The sequence below is a fragment of the Trachurus japonicus genome, chromosome 12 (genome assembly GCF_045865225.1).
Source record: "Trachurus japonicus isolate A0001 chromosome 12, Traja_1.0".
Classification (NCBI taxonomy): Eukaryota; Metazoa; Chordata; class Actinopteri; order Carangiformes; family Carangidae; genus Trachurus; species Trachurus japonicus.
The window spans coordinates 5,893,667-5,917,641 of NC_140918.1; the positions used below are offsets into that span (position 1 = coordinate 5,893,667).

A 23,975-nucleotide genomic window follows, 5' to 3' on the forward strand; every position below is an offset into this window, starting at 1 on the left:
AAAACCCTCCCGTTGTTGGACACGACATGAAACTACTCCAGTCAGCTCAGTCATGTTGTAACTAAGATATCCGCCGGAAAAAATATTTTTTCATGGACCGTTTATTGAGTCACTGAGTTATTAAAGTATTAAACAGATAGCTAACGGTTAGCCCTGCCAACTTACGATAACCATGACTGATTACAAAAATGTGCACACATAAATAGTAATGTTTGTCCAGTCATTGGTTTTATAAACTTTACAAACATCAGATTAGTCTAAACGGTGATATAGTGACGTGAAAAATTAATATACTGTATATAGCGAAACTCTCGTCTGTCACTATTGTTCTCATGCTGGTTTTCTACCCGGAAGTAGTTGTGAACAACAAGGCGATTCGTTCTATAGATAGAAACACTCAGGAATAAAAGAAGCAGGTGGACTAACGAGTGTGTGGGTCGTGACACGAGCTGAACTAACAGAGCGCCGCTGAGAGGCGGTGGCGGTGGCGGCCGCGGCGCCGTGGCCAAGTGGGTGAGACTGTGACTGTGAGCGGCTAAATATAGACGCACGGATCTAACAGCACCGGACTCAGACACCGGACACTGACCCTGTGGTAGAATAAAGTCCAACTGAAACAACCTGCTGCAGAAAACACATCTGTACACACCTGGTCTGTGTGTTTATTCTAAATATACGTATATTTAAAATATTTAAAGGGATAGTTCAACATTTTTGCAAGTTGGCTCATTGCCATAATCCCTATAGTCATAGCAGTAGGTTCGTTACCTTTAATTGTTGGTGCAAGCTGTTTTTAGAACGGCGGAGCAGAGCGGCGAGCTGCTCAGAGCTACACTACAGAGGCTCATGGGATTTCTTGGTTTCCCTCATCAAACTCATCAAATACACAATCCAACAACTCCAAAACGCTCTGGTGGACAAGTTGTGACCTGCACATTCACCACGCTATGAGATAATAACAGAACGTTACCAGACAGAGTTGTTTTAGAGGGAAATTCATGCAAAACCGCTGATGCACGTTGCCTTCAGGGACAGTTTTTCATCAAGCAGTCTCTGCATTTACCTCTAAAACAACTCTGTCTCGTTACGTAAACTAAAAAGCGGAATATTTTCACACGTGAATCTCACTATATAAAAAAAACACACACACATGGAAACCAGATCAGATCCCTTCACTGAGTTTTGTGCAGATTTTGTTCAGTACTTTTTGCATGATCCTGTTGACGAGCAAAGAGGTGAAAACATCTTTGGCGGAGGCAAAAAATAGCTGATACACAATATAGTTTGCTTAGCTGTACATAGAAACCCTAATAAAGATAAATAAGAATAAAAACTGAGCTGAAATTGAGATAAAAACTACAGTGAAATCTAAACGATGATGGTTTTCTGGTATCTGCCAGTTTGCTGTGTTTCAGTTGGACTTCCTGTAGAAACCTTGTTGATGTGAGTTGCGGTGGTTTGTTGTTGCTGTTGTTGTTGTTGCATGAAGCAGCTTCACTCGGCCGCATGTCGAGTTTGAGTTGAGTTTGAGTTTGAGTTTGAGTTTGAGTTTGAGCCGAGTCGAGTAGAGACGAGTAGAAGCAGCTGGTTGTAAACAGATGTTATTGGAACAAAGCTCGATGTCTGACCAGCGTCTGCCACCAGGAGGCGATGTACGATGAGGACATGCCTGCTGTGTTCCAATATTTCACCAAGGTATCCTCACTTCCTCTCCTCCCTCCTTCTATCCTTCCTTCCTTTCCTCCTTCTTTCCTTCCCTCTGTCGTTTCCTCCCGTCATGTGATGTGTTTCCTGTCCCTCTCCGCCTACAGGAGGCGCTGTGCGAGGACGAGTCCGCCGCCGCCGGTCTGGACCCCAAGGACCCGAACCGGCCGCGCTTCACGCTGCAGGAGCTGAGGGACGTTCTGCACGAGAGGAACGAGCTCAAGGCCAAAGTCTTCCTGCTGCAGGAGGAGCTGGCCTACTACAAGAGGTAACCACGGCAACGGGGAGGAGGACGGCGGCGCAAAGATGACTTAGAGAGATGACAGAGGTTTGATCAGAGTGGAAAAAATAAAATATGTGGAAGAAGAAGAAGAGGAGGTGACGTTCAGAAAGAAAAACAACAACGTTTTAAAAGTTTAAAATTCATGAGAAAAATTACTTTGAAATTTCACAAATTTACATTAAAATAGTTTTTTCGACAATTTTCCATTTATTTAATTCAGTTTACTAATGAGTGGACTGTTGTTTACAGCTGCTGTAGATAATCGGAGTTTCAAATTAAACCTTTATTTGACTTTTAATCTGCCTTGTGAATTTCAAAATAAAAGCTTGAAATGTTAACATTCAATCTCACTCATCGTAACTTGTTAAACTGAGAGAGGAACCGTGACTTTTAAGTTGTAAAATTAACAAGAAACAAACTTTAAATGACAGATAATTGTTTGTTTTTTTCATTTAATTTCAGTTTTTCCATTCAATCTTTAACTTCTTAAACTTTTTTCTTGTTAATTTGCATTAAAGAGACAACGAGGAGTTTGCTTTTGGTTATAAAAGAGTCTCATATTAATGTGGATACATCTACGTTACCCACACTTCTTAATGGGTCCATTTTCGATAAATATATCGTTTGGTCTTTATCGTTATTTTGATATTATTATTTAGTGGTCGGCTCGCCCAGCATTTCCTACATTCGTTTTCCCGGACGCTGCCCGGCGGGTCATGGGAATAACGCCGCCGGATCGCCATTTATGGTCGGAACTACGACGGTATCTGATCGTCTTCCAACCTTCGACTTTCATTCTTGACGAATGAAAACATTCTTGGCAAATGTTTTTGCTTTCGTCGGTCTTGCACCGGTCCAAGAATTTCACCGTGCACGCTGAGGCTCATGGGAAATGTAGTGAAAACACTTCACTTTCCGAAACTCCTCGTAGTCCCTTTTTCTTGTTAATTTAATTAAAATTAAGAAGAGACTGTGGATCATGTGGCGCCGTGATGGTTAAAAATATGTCAATAATTTCAATATTAGTTTTAAGGTTAGATTCAATCTTAGTCCACATCTGTATCTGGTTATTAAAAACATCTGTGTGTGTGTGTGTGTGTGTGTGTGTGTGTGTGTGTGGTTGCAGTGAGGAGGTGGAGGACGAGATCGTGACTCCGTCTCCGTCTCCGTCTCCCGAGCTCAGGACTCGCTCCAGATCGTCGGCTCAACCCGAGTCAGGAATCAAACGCCTGTATGTTCACACACACACACACACACACACACACACACACACACACACACACACACACACAGGTAAAGTGAATAAGCTGCTTTGCATGATGGTCACAAGCTGATGGATCTGATTGATCCGATCGATCCAGGCTCCGCCCCCTCGGCTGATGACATCATCGACCACTTCATAAAACGTCATCAGACCTCAGAGATTCAGCTGCTGTGTCGTGTGTGTGTTTGTGTGTGTGTGTGTGTGTGTGTGTGTGTGTGTGTGTGTGTGTGTGTGTGTGTGTGTGTGTGTGTGTGTGTGTGTGTGTGTGTGTGTCAGACGACTTCCTCTGCTTCTGCTTCTTCCTTGTTGTTTTATTGTGGAAACTTTACATGAGGTCAAAGGTTGATGTGGTCCCTCCTCTGTGTTTGTGTGTGTGTGTCTCTTCCGGTTTGTGTTTGTGTTTATGTGTGTGTGTGTGTGTGTGTGTGTGTGTGTGTGTGTGTGTGTGTGTGTGTGTGTGTGTAACAGGATCTTCACAGCCATTATGCCGATGGTGGCGGCTGGTTTGATCCCAGATGACCCCACTTTACAGCCAATCAGACGTCTCATTTCGCTTGTATGACTCTATATTTGGTCGTCACTTCCTCTGCTAACAACTACCCCACCCACCCCCCTCTCACCCCCTCTCACCCCCCATTTCTCCCCCCTCACCCTCTGCATGTGCTGGCTCTGTAGCATTCTGATTGGCTGATTGTGGGGCCGTTTATTTTTATTTTTATAACGACTGTGGATCAATTTAAAATCAGCCAGTCAGAATAAACCACTCGTCTCCGCCCCCTCACTGACCACCGTAACCATAGTAACCACCTGTTCACCTGTTCACCTCTGATTAAAACTTTAGCATCTCAAGTAAAAACCCAAATCTCATTCATTTTCTCTAACACTAACTTCCTCTGTGTAGAAAATAAACAATTAATATTAATTAGGATTATCATAAACAAATAAAGGAGAGCACTTTACGTTTGAGCCTCAAGGAAAAACCTAAAAATAAATCAAGAATAAAGTCGTAATATTATTAGAAAGAAGTGGTGACATCTGTCAACATCTGTCCAACTCCAGAAAACATTAAGTTTCTTTGAAGTTTTACAATTTACATTTTATCGGAACAATCAGCACTTTATTCTCATAATGTCATTAATGACTTAGAGTTAAAAAGATTTTATTCTCTAAATGACCGTTTTTTTAATCTTTTATTTGCTCCTCTTTGTGGCCACTGACATTGTGGTTCTGATTTTTTAAATTTGAAAAGAAATGAACAGCTGGAAGAGAGAAAGGGTAAATGTCCGAGTTTAAAACCGATATTTTTCAGTTTTTTAAAGTCACACATTTGTGAGAAAAAATACAAAAAATTTTCCACCAATAAGACAATCACATCAACACTTTGTAAAATTGGACAGATGTCACTTCCTGTGTTATTTCTGCAGCGAAAAATCTTATTAAACTCGACTTCAGCGATATGGGAAGTCAGGTTAAGGTTAAGTTTAAGTTTATTTCAGCCCAGCATCATCAGATCATCATGGAGCCTGTTCTCTTCCAAACTTTATATTTTTTTGTTGTTGCAAAGTTGTGACTTTAAACTAGAAAATTCAGAGTTTCCACATGTTGAAGTAAAAGTCGTGAGATCTTTGTCTCAACTCACAAAATACTTTTAAATCCATGTTGGTGACTCTCCTCCCTCCAGCTGACAGGTGTGTCTCTTGTGTGTGCGTGTGACTGTTGCACAGGCTCGTCACAATAAAAGCCCACTACACACAGAGAATGTGTCACTTTATTTTGAAAAACAAAAACAAAAAAGGGAAGTGTGGATTTCTACTAGGAGTAATCTGAAGCTTTAAAGCAGAAGTAAGCGATATATTTGTGTTAATATAAGTCTTAAATAGTTATATCTTCCGACAGCAATCACTTACATAGAGTGTTTGGACCGAAACACGGGTCTGTCAGTCCCTCTGCTCTGCTCTGAGCCGAAGAGAAAACATTTATCGTATCCTACAGTTTTTATCCAATGAGGAGAGAGAACGGCATGCAGGGCTGTGTGTGCAGCCAAGGAACGCCGTGAATGTGGCGACGTAGGGACGAGGACTGTTATGGTGCGTTCAAGGAAACTCGTAACTCGTGTTTTTCCGACCTGTGAAGTTGTATCAGTTTGATCTGGTACGAGTTCACCGGTCGGAAGTTACGAGTGGCCGTTATAGTGACTTTCACCGGTAAAACAGGTCGGAAAAACATGAGTGGGTTGCCTGGAACGCTACAAAGTCGTAAGTTGTGACTTGAAGCTGTAATTTACGATTTCAAAAGCCTGCCTGGAACGCAGCATTAGCCAAAACGACCGGATCGCTTACTTCTGCTTTAATTTGAAAAAAAAAAATTAAAAAAAATGCACCACTGGCCTGTTAGTGTTGGTTTCTCTGCTGTTAAACTGTAGTTTGCTGAAACTCTAACGCTGCTTCACTGCGACTGATCTTCACTGTGATGTGTGATGATGATGTCACATGACGCCTGACCGACTCTCCGCCTCTCGTCTCGTCTCCTCTCAGGTTTAGTTTCTTCTCCCGGGACAAACAGCGGCTGTCGCAGCGGGGCGGTCACTTCGATGGCGGTGGCGGCGGTGGACTCGGCCCATGGGCGGGAAAAGATGACGTGTACACAGAACAGGCCCAGGAGGCGTTACAACATCTGTAGCCGCCGCCGCCGCCGCCGCCGCCGCTGCTGCACATCTGGACTGTAACTAACCGCTCCATGTTCATCAGCGGAAACCACAGCGAAGCACCACTAGAGACTCACACTGCAGCCGCTGAAGCATCATGGGAGCGAGGTCAAAGAAGACGAGCGGGCGGATAAAGACTTGGCACATACAGACTGGTCAGCGCTGAAAATTCCTGAGAATATTTTGGTCCCTGAAGGTGTCAGAGAGGAGGAAGAGGAAGGAAGAGGAGGAGGAGGAGGGAGTTATTATGGATGGAAAATGGGAAGTTGATGATGATGATGATGATGATGATGGAGGACGATGATGATGATGGTGTGGTTGCCGTGTCGTCACCAGCATCCTGACAGATTGATTTAGAAGTGCCCTTTCAAATTAAAAGCATGGCCGGGCCTGTTTATAGTTTATAAAATAATGTTGCATAGAGTCACAGTATAAAAGGCTGTGCACATAAAAGATAAAAGAAAAAACACTTACAGATGCTTCTATTTATAATAAACTGCACATACAGTTAAGTATGGAAGATAATTTATGCCAAGAAAATAATGATAGTTCAAGTACGATAAATAAAAATACACATCGTTTTTTAATTGTTTGACAAAATTTTACGTATAATCGACATTTTACTAGTATCAACAGATTAACATTTTAGATTCAGTATTTTCTCATTTTCTAAATCTAAATGGTGCTAAATGTAGCGGAAGTTTTCTCACAGTGACTCTGGACGAGTAAATAAATTAAGTTAGACTGTTTTATTTTCAGTCTGGTGAATAAACAATTGCTAATGCTAACGATAGCTGGGTAGCACTAGAAAGAACTTACATATTAGCATCGTTTGGTTTGTTTTTACATGGGCATTTCTATAGGTTTTGATTTCATATCTGAAACTTTAACTCACTAAATCAACACATTTTTCAACATTTACCACATTTTTTCAATTTTGAATCATTAATTTTCACTTAAGTTTCCTTTTCTTGGCAGGAATGATCTTCCGTAGTTAAAAAAAAAAAATGTGCGTCTCTTAATTAAACTTAAGATTATTATAAAGTGAAAACAAACACGTAGGAGCAATAGATGCAACAATAACCTCCACCACCATGTTCACAGCTACGTCAGTGTCACCAGCGCAGGTCGTAATAAATAACCTTCCTCTTTGGTGTTAAAGCAAAAAATAACAAAACAGATTAAATATAATGAACAAAAAAATAAATAAAAAATAAAAATAAAACAACAAAAAAACCACCAGCTTCCTTACATTTCACGTCAGAGCAGCAGAATCAGTCTTTAAGCTCCAAACACAATATAACTGGATTTTACTGTTAAACTTCTGGAGCTCATTTAACTTATTTATGTCTTTATATATAGTATATATATAAAACTGCGGAGGAATTAATCCGCCGCTGAAAATAGTCCCCAGCAAATGCACTGTTTCCTCCTGCTTGAGTAATGTTTCTTAAAATAAAACAAAAAAACAAAACGGCAGCAGAGTCCGACTGTCTGAAATGAAACAATTTAACGTATTTAAAAAGCTTAAACTTCCAGTATGAACGAACAGGCTCGGGCTGAAAGCACAGAATGTACTGAGACGACACCAACATTAAAATATTTATAATTATATATATTATATACATGATACCACCAGCCTTATTGTTTAAGAAAAAAAAAATCATCTCATCTTAAACTCGTCTTCCAGAGGGTTCAGCATCAATCTGACCGTTTATTTTTTTAAATAAAGTTTAAATAATAAGATCCATTTATCCAAGAAAAAAAAGGCAGAAAAGTTAGAAAGATAAAAGTTCAACTGAACCAAAGACCTTTTGGAAAGTAAATCAGTATTTAGCCTATACTGTTATTATTTTTTTTAATTCCCTATTCTACACTACAAATATCAGCTAATGTAAAAAAAAAAAAAAAAAAAAGCACAACTACATGCACATTTGCAAATTTAAGCTTATTAAATAAATACTACAGAGTCGATTTGTGCTTTAATGCATCGTTTGTACGAGGTCTGAACTATGAATAAATAAGAAAAACGGTTTTAATTGAGTGTAAAAATGAAATGTGTTGCGTTCAGGAGACGATTTAAGAGTCTCGTTAAAACAAAGTTAACGAAGCCGAAGTGCCAAGAGTGATTTATTATCATAATCATTTTTATTTTCTATTTTTAAAAACCGGCTAATTGAAGGTTGATGCTTCAGTGTTCATAGTTTATATAACTCTTCACTCCACAGGTGAGGCCAGGTGTGTTTTAACAGTAGTGGCACTTTATCTTCAGAGAGAAAGACGAGCAGAGCTCCTTAACGAGTGTGGAAACAGCTTCAACACACACACACACACACACACACAGACAACGATCTTTGTTGCAGTAGAGAGTGTTTTATTTTATTTTCGTATGTTTATTTTTCTGGTCAAAGGGATCTGGACTCTTTGTGCATGAAGACTTTAGAATTATTCTAGAAACAATTTATTTTAAAGGGAAACAGAAGCTCGTTATTTAAAATCAGTGTTGATCACCATCTCCTCTGTGACAGTGGATATTTAAAAAGATGCTACAATGAACGGATCAGTGCTTTATTAAATAAACTGGCTTTTACTCAAACGTGTAAAAAAAACCTTTGTGGTGTTTGTTTTTTGACTTTTTGAACATCATGATCACAGCTGCTTCCTGTTTTCTCTCCTGTAGCAGAGGAAACATTTAAAACAACGGCAGAAATATTAAAATATAGAAACAACAGAGACAAACTGAAATCTGACTGAACTCACACTTTAGAGCTGTCTACGGTGGCTCTGAAGGGACAAGTCACTGCAGCTTAAAGGGATACTTCACCCCCAAATCGATAATTCACCAATCATCTACTCACCGTCATGCCAAGGAAGGGTTTGGAGAACTTTCAGAGTCATCAAAACACTTTTGGAGTTCCAGGGGGGGTCCGACAGGCAACGGATTTTCATATAATGGCGGCGGATAGAGTTCACTTTTGAATCGTCCAAAACACACACTATGAAACATCCAGATACCTCCATACTGCTCGTCTGTACTGACCCAAGTGTCCTGAAGCCGCCACATGAAAAAGTTGTTGAAAAAAATAATTTGATCTCTGTTTTTATCCTTGTTGTAGCAGCAGCTCCCAGTGGCTGAGTGAGATTTGCTGCGAGATGTTCTTCTGTGTTTACATCAAACATCCAATGGTTTACAATGATGAACGAACATCTCGCAGCAAATCTCAAACATCAACAGAGCCACTGGGAGCCCCAGACTGGTCCCCTGTAATGTCCGTCTTGTATTGAAGCCCTGACATGAGAAATTGTTCCCAAAAAAATTAAATAAGTATATGTTTTAAGCTTGTTTGTAGCGGAAGCTCCCAGTGTTGCTCTGCCGGAATCTCGCGCAATTTGCGGAGCCGTGAACTGGGTGTCAGTGCAAATCGCACGAGCTTCGCATTGACACAGGCAAAGCAGTGCTGGGAGCTTCCGCTACAAACAAGCTTAAAACATAGACTTATTTAATTTTTTTCAGAACAATTTCTCATGTCGGGGCTTCAATACAAGAGGGACATTACAGACGAGCACTATGGAGGTATCTGGATGTTTTTTGGTGTGTCTTTTTGGACGAAGAAAAGTGAGCCCCATTCGCAACCGTCATATGGACATGCAGTGCTGCACGGAGCCCCGCTGTAACTCAGAGAAGGCACGGAGGACTCTGAAACTTCTCCCAGCCCTTAGTCCACATGAGGGCGAGTAGATAATGAGTGAAATTTGAATTTTGGGTGAACTATCCCTTTAACACAAGAACAAATGAGAGAACGACTCCTCTTACTTTGCATATTACATCTTTATTCATCGACCCCCAGCATTAAGATTTATTCAACGCTACAACAGCAAAGATCTATAATGTCCTAAAATGGCCAACAGGTCAGTTTTGCCCCTCGGGTAATTATTGCATTAGTTCTACATTTAAAAAAAAAAGAAAAGAAAAAAACCTCAAACACATTTGTTTAAGAAAGGCTCATAAGAAAAAAAACATGTCACACCTGTAACACAATGCTACTGTTGGAGGGTCAGGAAGGTTCGATCTGATGATTCACACACAGTTTTTGGATTAAAATAGAAAGAATCCAGGAGTTCGATAATAAACTGAATGTGTGGGCGTCGTCCTGTCGTTAGAGTAAAATAAAAAACGATGGATGACATTTGGTCAGGTCCCAAGTTTGAATAAGTTTTGAGATAAAGCTGCTACAAAGAAGTAAAAAAAAAAAAAAAAAAAATCAGAGGTTTTTTTTAAATAAATAAACGTCTCATCTACTCCCAGGGAAGAAAGTAAATAAGTGTTTTTGTTCCTATTCCTTTAAGACAGAGCCCCAGGATACCATCAAATAATTACACCAAACTCTTAATCAAAGAAAAAAACTATTAAAATTTACATAATAATAATAATAACAACAATAATACAAACAGCACCGAGAAGAAGAAGAGCGTGCTGCACAGGTTTAAATCAATGAAACTGTGTTGATGCTGTTAGGAAACATGAAGATGCACATTGTTTTATTTTAAGCTGCTACTTCATTAAAATAAAAAAAATAAATAAAAAAGTTTAGACTGAATCAATTAAGTTGAATAATGATAAATAATGAAGTTTGGTGATTTTCTGACTGTCAACAAACCCTCTGTGTCTCTTGTTTCTGTTCTGCTGCACTGAATGCGTGTTAATCCGCCGCTGAAAGTAGTCCCACCCAAACTGGGACTATTAAAACACTGAGAGACGGAAAAACTAACACTTTGTTAATTTGGGTCATTTTCTTTTGATTTGTTGACAGAAATAAACTTCATATATATATAAAATATCACCAGTTTTATTTTGTTAAATGTTTTAAATGTGACATCATTGTTTCCTGTCCAGCAAGGATCAAAAAACACTGAACTGCATGTGACCATTTTTCTGCAGCGCCACCATTTATACTTGATTATTCTGGTAACTTTTTCATGATAAGTGTTAACAGAGGTGGAAACAGTTAATTTTTGTTAATTGATTGATAATTTCATTGATTTTTCAGGCAAAAATAGTGAAAAAAAGTCAAAATATTTTCTAGTTAAAGCTGCTCAGACGTGTCTTTTCTGTGATTTAAAGTGAATTTCTTTTGTTTTTTTCCCACTATTTTACAACATTTCATTGGGCATAACTCAACTCATTGAGAATATTAATACTTCCTATTTGACTATGTTATTAAAATGTGATAATCTGAAGTACCAGCATGATTTATGTCAAACTGAGTCTCAAGACGCCACACTTCATAACATTTAGCTTAAAAACGTATTGTTTGTCTTTTTCTTCTGTGTAACTAAAACAAAAATCAAGTCATATATTATAAATAAGATAGAACAGGGAAAAAAAAGAAAAAAAAAGAACGTATTAAGTGTGTGAGTGGAGCTTTGCCACGACTGTTGGACCGTTCAGCTTCAGCTTCATGAAGAAAGAAAAGAAAAAAAAACACTGTGACTAAAACAGAGAAAAGTAGAAAAATGACCTGTTGGCAGTTCAGCTGTTTTTATTGTTACTGGTTGAAGAACAGATGTGCAGAACATCTGTAAAGATCTATGATGATGACAATGACGCAGAGCAGGAGTGTAACAGTTCACCTCGCCCACGGCTGCAGGCTCTGATGTTGCTGTTGGGACAGTTAGCTTAGCTTAGCTTAGCTTAGCTTAGCTTAGTTTAGCATAAAGACTGGAAACGGAGGGAAACAGCTAGCCTAGCTCTGCGCTAACAAAGCTAACAAAACCTTGCGTACCAGCCACTTATGGAATAATAACAACAGCAACAACAATAATAAGACTGAGGAGAGGCTGCCCTGACATCTGGAAACATCTGTGTTCACCAGTCCGTCATAAAATCTACTTTTGTTGATGTCGTTATTTAAATATGTCTCAAACATTCCTGTGACCTCGTTAACCTCGTTACTAATCCCTGATAAAGTGACACTGTGTATTTTCCTGCTCATATAATAATTATTACGATTATTTGGTCGTAGCTTTAAACTCTCGCAGCTCGTATCGACAGACTTTTTATGTTCATTGTGCGTTTTGTTGGTCGTTTGTTATGTCGATGGTAAATTACAACATAACGGGAATTAATTAATTAACTCAAGCAAACACAATTAAGACCGTAAAGTAAATTCAACTGAACTTCACCTTTAAACATATTTTCCCTCCACAAAAAATGTCGAACTCTTCCTTTACTTTAAACCTCCCTGTGATGTTGCAACCGCAAACAAACAATATAAATATATTTACACAGTGCAGTAGTTTAGTTTAAACAGTGTCACCAGGTGAAGAAACTTAACGCAGGTGAAATAAAATAGTAGATTTTCCTGTGAGTCGGTGTCGAGTGTAGAAACTCAAACCATCATATACATCTAAATAAAATAAAATAAAATATAATATAATATAATGAACTAGTTACATAATCTGCATCCTAAATATTTAAAAAATACCACGTGAGCTAAAGAATGAAGGAAGGAAGTTATTGGCTGATGTTGGTTCTCTGGACATTTTAATAAAAACTATAATAAAAATCATTATAATCCAGTGTTAAACAATTTAAATGAGATGTGACCCGTGAGCTCAGTGAACTGTTTCACTCCCGCTGAACCGACTGAGTCTGATGTCTGAAACTAAATTCCTTTCTGACGTGTGAACGTGTCGTTTTGGTTTAAAAAGGTTTTTGTAAATTTGCATCTGGTGAATTATTGTTGCTGCTCCCAAATTAAAAAAAACAAAAAAACAAAAAACAAAAAACATAAACCAAAGGGCTCTGGGGCCATAAATAGAAGGAAGTTACTGTATTGCTAAGTCTCTAACCACTAATTAAGAAAAAAGCCGTATAAAAACGCGGAGGAGCATCGACGAACCACCTGCATGCCTCTATAGGAAATACAAAAATGTACAAAATAAATGTGCTGCAAAACAACCAGAATGTTTCATATACACATATAAATAAAAAGTACAGACGTCCTCGGATGGACCTCGGTTGAAATGTGATAAGTACCCGGTCGGTCAATCAATCGATCGATCAATCAATCGATCGATGGACCGACCCTCGTCAACAGCTCCTAAACCCTCGTCCAGCGCCGTCGTACTGGAACGCGAAGGCTGCACATTCTGTTTCTAAGGCATTTTGTACACTAGCGGAGGAGAAACACAAGAGTTACTGTATGTTTCCCTTTTCTTTTTTCTGTTTGTTTCTGTTTTTTTGTGTGTTTTTCAATATTTGAGCCACGGGTGAGCGGCGATGGAGGCTTTGCTGCGGTCTCCGTAGTCGTACAGCAGCTCCTCGCCCTCGTCGATGTCCCGCGAGGCCACGAGGATGAGGTGAGGGACGCCGTTGATGTCGTGGAGTTTGGTTTGGCAGTTTCCGGTTTTACTGTGATTGATCAGACGACCCATACGACCCGTCTCCTTAGTGGCGTCCACACTGAAACACACACACACAGACGGAAAATAAAATAAGTAAACACACACACAAACCAAACTCAACAGCGTCTCTATGAAACTCTGCATTAGTTTTAAATGGGAATAAATTGATGAATGTGCTTCTGAATGGAAAGCCACTATATAAATCTGAGTTATTCTTATTATTAAAACTGTAAAATGAATTGATAAATGATCATTTTGCGCTTATGGAACATATTTTACTGTTTTTTTATTTTATTTATAACTACGCATACGTATTTCCCCAAATCCTTGTTCAAGTACCTGCATCTTTGTGTAAATAAAATGAACCATCTCATTTTTTCTATGTGCTAAAAAAATGGTAGCCAGTGTTTTTGTTTTTCTGCTGTTTCACACAGATGATTGGAGCATTTTTACAATTTTAAAAATATTGAATAACTCATAATAAATGCGTGAAACAAGGCCCTCAGCCCTCAGTAAAAATGTTGTAAGTCACCAACATTTATAAACAGCTTTATACAAAAGTATATTAAAAAAAACTGGGTAACCCCATTTACCCACCTTGTTTCATGTCATTATAAACGTATTATTAAAGTATTTGTAAATTCAAAACAATGGTAGAAACATTTAAGGGATGTTTGTTTCCCCTTGTCAAGGTTGTTGGTCACTTTACTGGTAAAAACTCAAACTTTTTGAAAACTTTTATTAAACTTCTGACACTTTCAAAAATATAGAATAACACAGAATAAATGCATGAAACAAGGGGGAGATTACTCAGTGGAGTTGGTTCTGTAGCCCTCAGTAAAAATGTTGTAAGTCGCCAACATTTATAAAAAACCTTATACAAAAGTATAATTAAAAAAAACTGCATAACTCCATTTACCTATCAAGGTTTTTGGTCACTTTCCTGGTAAAAATTCAAACTTTTTGGGAACTTTTATTTAAACGTCTGACACTTATCAGCCTCAATGTTGTAGATAAATAAGATTTGTATTGCATTACAAAACACTGAAATTAAGTTTGGCAGCTTATATTAACCAGTGAAAGCACTGAAAGCACCTCCATAGGAGAGTATCTGACTGGTGTCTTTATAATGAAGTACTGTATTCACTGAAGACAACATGTCACTTCAATCCCATTAATTTAAACCTAAATTAACCGTTTAATATGTATTTAACATTAAAAATCATTATCCTTATAATTATATGTGAGGTTTTGAAACTTTATGATTAATACAAACTGTCAACATTCACCAGTGGAGCTCAGCTGTTTATCTACATTTAGTTTAATACTAAAAGAATCTATTACAATGTAGAAACGTGTTGTTGTGCCGTACCAGTATGTTTTGCAGAGGTACTGGAAGTAGTACATGTAGCAGCCGGTGGCCGGGTTCTGGGCGTACTCGGCCTCCCTCTTCTTGGCGTCGGTGATCTGCAGCAGGTCGCCGTGGTACTCCACCACGTACTCGCCTTTCTGGAAGCAGCGGGTGGCGAACACCGCCCTCCCCTTTCCTTCTATGTGCTGCACCTGTAGGGGAGGTTGTTTCCAGAAAAGTCCGGTTTGACTGAGCCAAAGTAAAGGGATAGTTCAAAATTTTGGCAAATTGACACAATGCTATACTATACTATAGTCAGTATAGCAGTAGGTTCGTTACCTTTAATTGTCGGTGCAAGCTATTTAAGCCGCGAGCTGCTCAGAGCTACGCTATGGAGGCTCATGGGATTTCTTGGTTTCCCTCATCAAACTCATCAAATACACAATCCAACAACTCCAAAACGCTCTGGGGGACAAGTTGTGACCTGCACATTCACCACGCTATGAGATAATAACAGAACGTTACCAGACAGAGTTGTTTTAGAGGGAAATGCAGAGACTGCTTGATGAAAAACTGCCCTCAATAGGTACGTGGATCAGCGGTTTTGCATGAATTTCCCTCTAAAACAACTCTGTCTGGTAACGTTCTGTTATTATCTCATAGCGTGGTGAATGTGCAGGTCACAACTTGTCCACCAGAGCGTTGTGGAGTTGTTGGATTGTGTATTTGATGAGTTTGATGAGGGAAACCAAGAAATCCCATTAGCCTCCGTAGCGTAGCTCTAAGCAGCTCGCGGCTCTGCTCCGCCGTTCTAAAAATAGCTTGCACCGACAATTAAAGGTAACAAACCTACTGCTATGACTATAGGGATTATGGCAATGGGCCAATTTGCCAAAAATGTTGAACTATCCCTTTAAATAAACCCGGGTAAGGTTTAGTGGTTCATGTTTACTGAGACAGAAGCAGGAACCTGAACGCACCTCCATTCCTTCCTCTATTCCCTTTGTGATGAGGTCGTCGATGAGTTTCTTCTGTTCACACTGGGGACAAAACAAACAGGAAGTGGAGTTAATCAATAAAATAAAATAAATCAAAGCTCTGTTATGGCTCAATTATTGGATTCATCAATTATTACAAAACTCTGTAGATCGCGTCAGTCCACGGTGAAGGCGACTTAACCTTTTCTGCTGTTAAACATTTATTTTGAAAGAAAAACGACTGATGGAGAAACTTAATCACTCAGTCAGTCACAGATATTTGTGTTGTGTTGTTAGCATCATTAAAGCTACAAACATCCCATAATACACCAATAAAAAAACACCCACTTTTCCACAAGTAAATGCCTCCATCCAAAAAAAAAAAAAAACATTTGTAAAACTGTTGTATATCAAAATAATAACAATAAAAATCTCATCTTACCTTTAGTTCTGTTTTACTTTTTCTTGAGCTTCGTCTTATTGGGTAATAATCAGTAACTTTCCGGTTTTGGGAATTTTTCCCATCTGAACTTTAGTGGAAAAAGAAGAAGAAGAAAAGAAATGTCACAACTTTGTCATCGAACAAAAAAAAACAAACTTTTTCAACTAATTAATATGCAAATGTTAAAATGACCCATTAGGGCCATTTTTTCGCTTTAAATTTCTGAGATTCATTGTTACGTTTTATTCTTGCTAATTTTTTTTTATTTTATTTTTGTAAAGTTGCACCTTTTTTTGGTCTATAGTTCTGTTTTTCTTTTCTTGCAATTTTGTGATCATTTCCTGCAAATTTCTGTTTTTTTTACTTGTAAATTTGTGAGTTTTTTGTGCTATTTTAAAGCAGAAGTAAGTGATCCGGTCGTTTTGGCTAATGCTGCGTTCCAGGCAGGCTTTTGAAACCGTAAATTACAGCTTCAAGTCACAACTTACGACTTTGTAGCGTTCCAGGCAACCCACTCGTGTTTTTCCGACCTGTTTTACCTGTGAAAGTCACTATAACGGCCACTCGTAACTTCCGACCCGTGAGCTCGTACCAGATCGAACTGGTACGACTTCACAGGTCGGAAAAACACGAGTTACGGGCTGCCCTGAACGCACCATAACAGTCCTCGTCCCTACGTCACCACATTCACGGCGTCCCTTGGCTGCACACACAGCCCTGCATGCCGTTCTCTCTCCTCATTGGATAAAAACTGTAGGATACGATAAATGTTTTCTCTTCGGCTCAGAGCAGAGCAGAGGGACTGAGAGACCCGTGTTTCAGACCAAACACTCTATGTAAGTGATTGCTGTCGGAAGATATAACTATTTAAGACTTATATTAACACAAATATATCACTTACTTCTGCTTTAAGACCGAATAAAGTCAGATAATATCCTTTTTTTTTTTTTTTTAATTTACAACTTCAACTTCAGAAATCCACTTTCTCTCCTCCCTGCTTTCTCCTGTAAATCTGTTTTATTTAAAGGTGTACAGAAAAGAAAATTGAATTTGAGCCCACTCTGGGTCATAAAATTAGTGTAATAACTCATCTATCAGACGATGTAGGTCAAACTTTGTGCAAAATTCTATTTTTGAGTAAATCCGTGATGAAAGTATGTATTTTAGTGTAGTTTTTTTTTTCGTATTGGATAATGCAGGCGCACGGATTATACGTCAGCCTGTACACGATTCACTAGCCACTGATATTGGATCCGTAATCCGTCATTCAAACGTCTGAGACACGCACACACACACGGAGCTCGGGCTCGCCCCAAACTTTGAATATCCCGCCCGCTCGATAACGACCAATCAAATTCATTTTCCTTACTCGGGTAAACTCGTGTTGCAGCTCGTGACAACTCGGCGCGACAAACGGGACAAACGGCCATTTCTGTACACCTTTAATAGTTGTATCTAATGGTTGCTGTTTCCTTTTGTGTCTGTATGAATGCTGCTGCTGTGACACGATAATTTCCTTTACGGATTAATAAAAGTATCTAGACCTTGATCAAATATACTCAGAAATCTAAACCACAGTCTCTGCTCAGACCATCCACTCCACATGAGAGATCTCTGGTACAAGTATGAAATTTCTTTGTGCTTATCTATCATCCGGAGTCACAGATGCCGTGAATGAAACATTGTTGAGTGATGAGCATCGTGCGTACATTCTTCGAGGCGGTTTCTTCCCCTCGACCTTGGGCCGGGCGGCTCTCCTCTGGTGGCCGACTCCTCCTCTCCTCCGGTGGCCGACTCCTCCTCTCCTCTGGTGGCCGTGGAGCGAGCTGCTGTTGTCGGCGAGCAGGAGACTCAGGCTGTTGCTGAGAGGCAGCGAGGGCTCGGCGGGCGGACGGCGGCAGGTCTGAGAGCAGTAGAGCTGCGGAGGTGACGGCTGTTCATCTGACCAGCAGGGTGAACACGGGCTCTTCGAGGCTTTTGGTGTAGTGCTGATGGTGTTTGTTCTCCTGCCTGGAAGACAAAAGGAGAGGGTGAATTATCAAAACAAAACAAAACAAAACAAAACAAAACAAACACATAAATCTAAAAGGGATAGTTCAACATTTTGGCAAATTGGCAAATGAGAGCTGCTCAGAGCTACGCTACGGAGGCTCATGGGATTTCTTGGTTTCCCTCATCAAACTCATCAAATACACAATCCAACAACTCCAAAACGCTCTGGTGGACAAGTTGTGACCTGCACATTCACCACACTATGAGATAATAACAGAACGTTACCAGACAGAGTTGTTTTAGAGGGAAATTCATGCAAAACCACTGATGCGTGTTGCCTTCAGGGACAGTTTTTCAGCATGCAGTCTCTGCATTTGCCTCTAAAACAACTCTGTAGCGTAGCGTAGCTCTGAGCAGCTCGCCGCTCTGCTCCGTCGTTCTAAAAATAGCTTGCACCGACAATTAAAGGTAACAAACCTACTGCTATGACTATAGGGATTATGGCAATGGACCAATTTGCCAAAATGTTTAACTATCCCTTTAATAATAAAGCAGAGCTGGGCTTGAACTGACCTTCTCCCTGCCACTGAGCATCGTTCTGCTGGGAGCTTATTACAGGACACCTCCCCTCCTGTGTCAGCTTGATCATGTTTTCATCCTGACCCGGTGATGTGCAGCTTAAGACTGTGACTGAGTTGCATACGATGTCCTGAGAACGAGCAGAGAGAACAAGACAGGGTTACTGCAAACTGAAACTGAAACTTAACAGGAACAATTCAGGAAACAAGACTGAAGGAGGATCTGATCATAGTTTTTTTGCTTTTTACTTCAATTTTTTCATCTGAAAAAACATCATAATCTCTCAATTTCCATTTAATTTACACCAAATACAATTACATAGTTGAGCTTTTGTCCAAAATTATTGTTTGTATCATGTATCAATCAATCACATTTTATTTGCACCTTTCAAGTCATTTGACAGCAATTCAAAGTGCTTTACAGTTTGATTGAAATAGAATAAAACTATAACGTAAGAGGTAAAATCTAGAGGACTTGGAGACTAATGCACACAAAGGATCAAGAATAAAAATATAAATGATCAGTGATATAACAATAAAAAGATTCAAAACAAACACCCCAGTATTAAACGAAAGAGAGAAGATAAAGAATAAAAGATAAGAACGATCGATTGATCAGACAGAAAAATACAACAAATCCAGATAAATAAAAATAATAAATAAGGTTAAGGTAACTACTAGAGCTGCAACAATTAATCGATTAATCGAACAATAACCGATTATTAAATTAATCGTCAACTATTTTGATAATCGAATAATCGGTTTGAGTAGTTTTTCTCTGATTTCAGCTTCTTAAAAGTGAATATTTCTGGTTTATTTGTTCCTTTATGACAATAAACTGAATATCTCTTTGGTTTGTGGACAAAACCAGACATTTCAGGATGTCGTCTAGTGGTTTGGGAAACAGTGATTGACATTTTTCAACATTTTTTAAACAACAGATTAATCGATAATGAAAACAATCGTTAGTTGCAGCCCTAGTAACTACTACAAAACATAGGATGTATCTATCACTACATAAACACCAGACTAAAAAGGTTTTCAGTTAACTTTTAACAATCTCTTTGCTGTAGGCAGCACAAATACTGACATTATATTGGAGAATCTCAATGGTTTGTTGTCAATCAACCAAATCTCCACCCTTATGGACAATAAAGACTATATCATCATCATTAATACTATTATTATTACTACTACACTTAATTGTGGTGCTATGTGTGTGTTATTTTCTCCTGGAGGTGTGGGAGGGGCCCTGAGGAGGGACCACGCTGCTCCACACCCACATCCACTCCCACAGTCATTCCCTTTAAACACACACACACTCAGGCCTGGTGACTCCTCATCATCAGCTTGATTAAAACAAACACTAATAAACCTGCTGATTAAAAAAACACCTATAACCTCCTCTAAAAGACGAGTGTGTGCATCAGTTCACTCTGTCTAACACCAGACATCAGTGTTGTAACTGTGTCCTTTAGCCAACGGCCACATGTAACGTTCATTACGAGCTAATGTTAGCAGAGCACCAAAAAAAAAAAGAGAGGCTAATTTAGAGCCACTGTAACTACAATAACGAGCAGGAAAACGTGTGATAATTGTGATATCAGTTTCTGTAATACAAAAACACACAAGTCTCATTGTGAATTAGAGTAAAAACACCCACTTTAGCCCGCTCGTGTTCGGTGTTGATGCACGAACATCAAACTTACCCCGTTCATGACTTTTTGTTTTCGTGGCTCCGACTTCTCTGTTTTCGAGGAAGAAGGGGGAAGAATAATATTAATAAATAAATGAAATATTCCGCCGCCTCGGCCCCGGTCCTCCGCTACTGAAGCTCCCCGGACTGTGTGCGCCGCTGTGCCCGTGTGTCGGGGTCGGGTTGTGCGGTGTTGTGTTGTGTTTAAACTGCCAGCAGCTTCGCCGATGCAGCCTCCGCAGCCCCGCAGCTCCGCTCCGCCATCTTTTCTCCATGGAAATGAAGCAGAGCGGAGACGGAGCAATGTCGCCCCCCTGCGGCCTGGCAGCGGTACTGCACCCACAGGCTCATTGCATTACACTACATCCACCATGTCTATTTAGTATTTATTTATTTATTTGTATAAATGATACAGTTCACATTTGCCCTTTTTTTTTCTTTCACATCTTTTTATTGTTTTTTTTTCCTTTCAAACATAATACATCTGTTCATTTGTATACAATATTAAAGCAGAAGTAAGCGGAATATTTGTGTTAAAGCAGAAGTAGGCGATCCGGTCGTTTTGGCTAATGCTGCGTTCCAGGCAGGCTTTTGAAATCGTAAATTACAGCTTCAAGTCACGACTTACGACTTTGTAGCGTTCCAGGCAACCCACTCGTGTTTTTCCGACCTGTTTTACCTGTGAAAGTCACTATAACGGCCACTCGTAACTTCCGACCCGTGAACTCGTACCAGATCGAACTGGTACGAGTTCACAGGTCGGAAACACACGAGTTACGGGTTGCCTTGAACGCACCATAACGTCTTGTCACCCGATGGAGTTAGCAGCCCCCGCCCTTGTCATGGATCTATTGGTCCTCGTTAGGGATGGGAATCGAAAACCGATTCCTCTTCGGAACCGGTTCCAACTTGGATCAATTCTTGGAATCGTGTGCGTGTCTGCTTTAACGATTCCCTTATCGATTCCGTTTGGTTCAGAAACTCGCGCATTAATTGATTAATGACGTTACGTAACGTTCCGTTAAAATCAATCTTCATTATAAATGAGGATGCTTAGTGTTTATATCCACATGTCACCGTTTGTTCTCACAAAATAAAGTTAGTGGCGCGTCTGTGTGAAGCGGAGCTGCTGACAGATGCAGCTGACAGTGACGTTTCCTCATCACTAAACCTGTGAGCCAGAGCCACCCTCCGGTCCTCCCTCCCTCACGTCGTGAGGACAGGACAACGTCTCCTGAACAGGCTACATGTCTATTCTTTCTGTTTTTCTCTCTTCATTCTAATCACTTCCTTTCAGGTTTTGCTCGTAGCCAGGTGAAACGGTAGCTGCGCCCTGTGTCTTTTCTCTGGCGCGCTCTCTCTCTTTCGCTCGCTCACTTGCTCCGCATAAAAACGAACGTTATGAAAACAATAACTAGTGAGAAGATACAGATGCATAAAAACTATGTAATGGAAACATTGTTAAATTCCTCCTGTGAGCACAGCTGCCCCACAGCCACAGTGGTCTAGTGTTAACCTGTCCAGGCAGGTCGGTCCTGTCAACTTTTTTAATGTTAGAGCCATTAATACAGTGTTTTCAACCTTGGGGTTGGGACCCCATGTGGGGTCGCCTGGAATTCAAATGGGATCGCCTTAAATGTCTAGTAATTGATTAAAAATAAATAAATAAATAAATAAACTAATTATTTTTCACAATCTTAAACAACTATATTCTTGATATATTCACTTTCTTGAATAAATCAAGATAAAATAAAATGCAGCATATACAAATATCTGAGCTTGCTCATCTTGAATGAGGGTCACCAGAAATTTGTGATGTCAAAAGGGGTCATGAGCCAAAAAAGGTTGGGAACCACTGCATTAATGCAAACAAACCCATTTCTCTTTTATTCCCTCACCCAATGAGAATCGATAAGGAATCGAATCGATAAGCAATATCGATAATGGAATCGGAATCGCTAAATTCTTATCAATACCCATCCCTAGTCCTCGTCCCTACATCACAACATTCAGGCGCATCCCTTGGCTGCACACACAGCCCTTCATGCCGTTCTCTCTCCTCATTGGATAAAACTTGTAGGATATGAGAAAAGTTTTCTCCTCAGCTCAGAGCAGAGCAGAGGGACTGGGAGACCCGTGTTTCGGTCCAAACACTCTATGTAAGTGATATCTGTCGGAAGATATAACTATTTAAGACTTATATTAACACAAAAATATCGCTTACTTCTGCTTTAATATAAGTCTTAAATAGTTATATCTTCCGACGGCAATCACTTATACAGAGTGTTTGGTCTGAAACACGGGTCTGTCGGTCACTCTGCTCTGCTGTAAGCCGAGGAGAAAACTTTCCTTGTATCCTACAACCTTTATCCAATGAGGAGAGAGAACGGCATAAAGGGGCAGTCCTCTCTGTGTGTGCAGCCAAGGGATGCGCGTGAATGTGGTGACGTAGGGACGAGGGCGGGGACTGCTAACTCCATCTGCTGACAGGAAGTTAGCCAAAACGACCGAATCGCTTACTTCTGCTTTAACAGTGGAAGCACAATATGAACTCGAACCCCTTCCACCCTGTCAAGCCCTTATTTCCCATATACTGAGACCATACACACATTGTCACAATCTTGTATATATGAATACACAAAGGTAAATAATATATATATAGATATACATACATAATTGTATGCACATATAAACACATACACATTTGATTACAGGTAGATCAGAACACAAGCACACTGGAGCCGATTAACACAACTTTGCTGGAAGTAATAGCCAGGTAATGTTTACACTGAAATGGAGAAGAGGGAGTAACTGAAAGCAGGGAAGAATTTTCCTGTTATCATTTGTCGAGGTGAGTGAGATTTACATGACATGTGAGAGCAGATAGGATTGCAAGGATGATACCCTATTGATAGAAAGAAAGGACTAAGACGAGACCAAAAAACTTCTAAAATGACAAAGTCAAGACTAAAATCCTACAAAAAATAGACAGATAAGACTGAAAACTGATTAAAAACACAAGTATGAGACTAAAAATGTTCTAAAGGTATAAATATGAGACTGAAAACCTACTAAAAGACAAGACTAAAAACCCCTTCCCAAAAACAGAGCGATGACACTAAAAACCTTCTAAAAATACAATAAACACACAATGCAAACACTAACTTGCAATCATTCCACACATACTAAGAATCAAACTCCAAGGAACACTAATAATATTGCACAACACTTCAGCTGACATTATTAATTCATATTATCATTAATGTGCTTGCTGGTTTTTGCATCACTGTGAGTTTTTATGCACTTATATGCATACTTATATGACGGCTTGTTTATCTCTGCTTAGATACACATCTATTTTACAGTAATGTATTATGTGCTGCATTTCCTAAAAGCTTAACCAGGTACAAGGATGGCACATTTTCCCATATACATATATTTTTACCCAAATCTCTCTACAATTGTCAGAATCAGAGTCAGAAATGTTTTTATTGCCAAGAGCAGTAAAGGTCAGTTTACAGCACATGGAACATGACATGGTGTCAGGTCAAGGTCAAGGTTTCTTTATTGGTACCAG

At 39.5% G+C, this 23,975-nt stretch overlaps 2 protein-coding genes across 6 annotated transcripts in view; one reads left to right on the forward strand and one right to left on the reverse strand.

Annotated features, from left to right (window-relative positions):
* Positions 1-7,429, forward strand: part of rilpl1 (Rab interacting lysosomal protein-like 1) — an 18,529-nt gene extending 11,100 nt beyond the window's left edge. For 2 of the 4 annotated variants that reach the window (XM_085792746.1, XM_085792747.1), the window contains 3 exons: positions 1,812-1,972; positions 3,114-3,218; positions 5,786-7,429. In XM_085792746.1, the coding sequence (XP_085648872.1) occupies positions 1,812-1,972; positions 3,114-3,218; positions 5,786-5,930 (411 nt within the window). In that variant the 3' untranslated portion in view covers positions 5,931-7,429. Of the gene's footprint in view, positions 1-1,644; positions 1,696-1,811; positions 1,973-3,113; positions 3,219-3,719; positions 3,808-5,785 lie in introns of all 4 variants that reach the window. The other 2 variants (XM_085792745.1, XM_085792744.1) reach the window with 2 other exon arrangements.
* Positions 7,430-12,667: 5,238 nt separating this feature from the next.
* kmt5aa (lysine methyltransferase 5Aa) lies at positions 12,668-20,683 on the reverse strand. Of its 2 annotated transcripts, none has more exons than XM_085792748.1 (7): positions 20,412-20,683; positions 18,694-18,833; positions 17,842-18,138; positions 16,133-16,220; positions 15,694-15,753; positions 14,735-14,925; positions 12,668-13,420 (listed from the first exon to the last, which is right to left on the reverse strand). In XM_085792748.1, the coding sequence occupies exons 1-7, from the start codon at positions 20,418-20,420 to the stop codon at positions 13,210-13,212; spliced, it is 996 nt and encodes a 331-aa protein (XP_085648874.1). In that variant the 5' UTR covers positions 20,421-20,683; the 3' UTR covers positions 12,668-13,209. The 2 variants fall into 2 exon arrangements, with proteins under 2 accessions (XP_085648874.1, XP_085648875.1); XM_085792749.1 differs by having other exon boundaries at positions 13,088-13,420; positions 17,842-18,142; positions 18,698-18,833; positions 20,412-20,650.
* Positions 20,684-23,975: the final 3,292 nt, after the last annotated feature.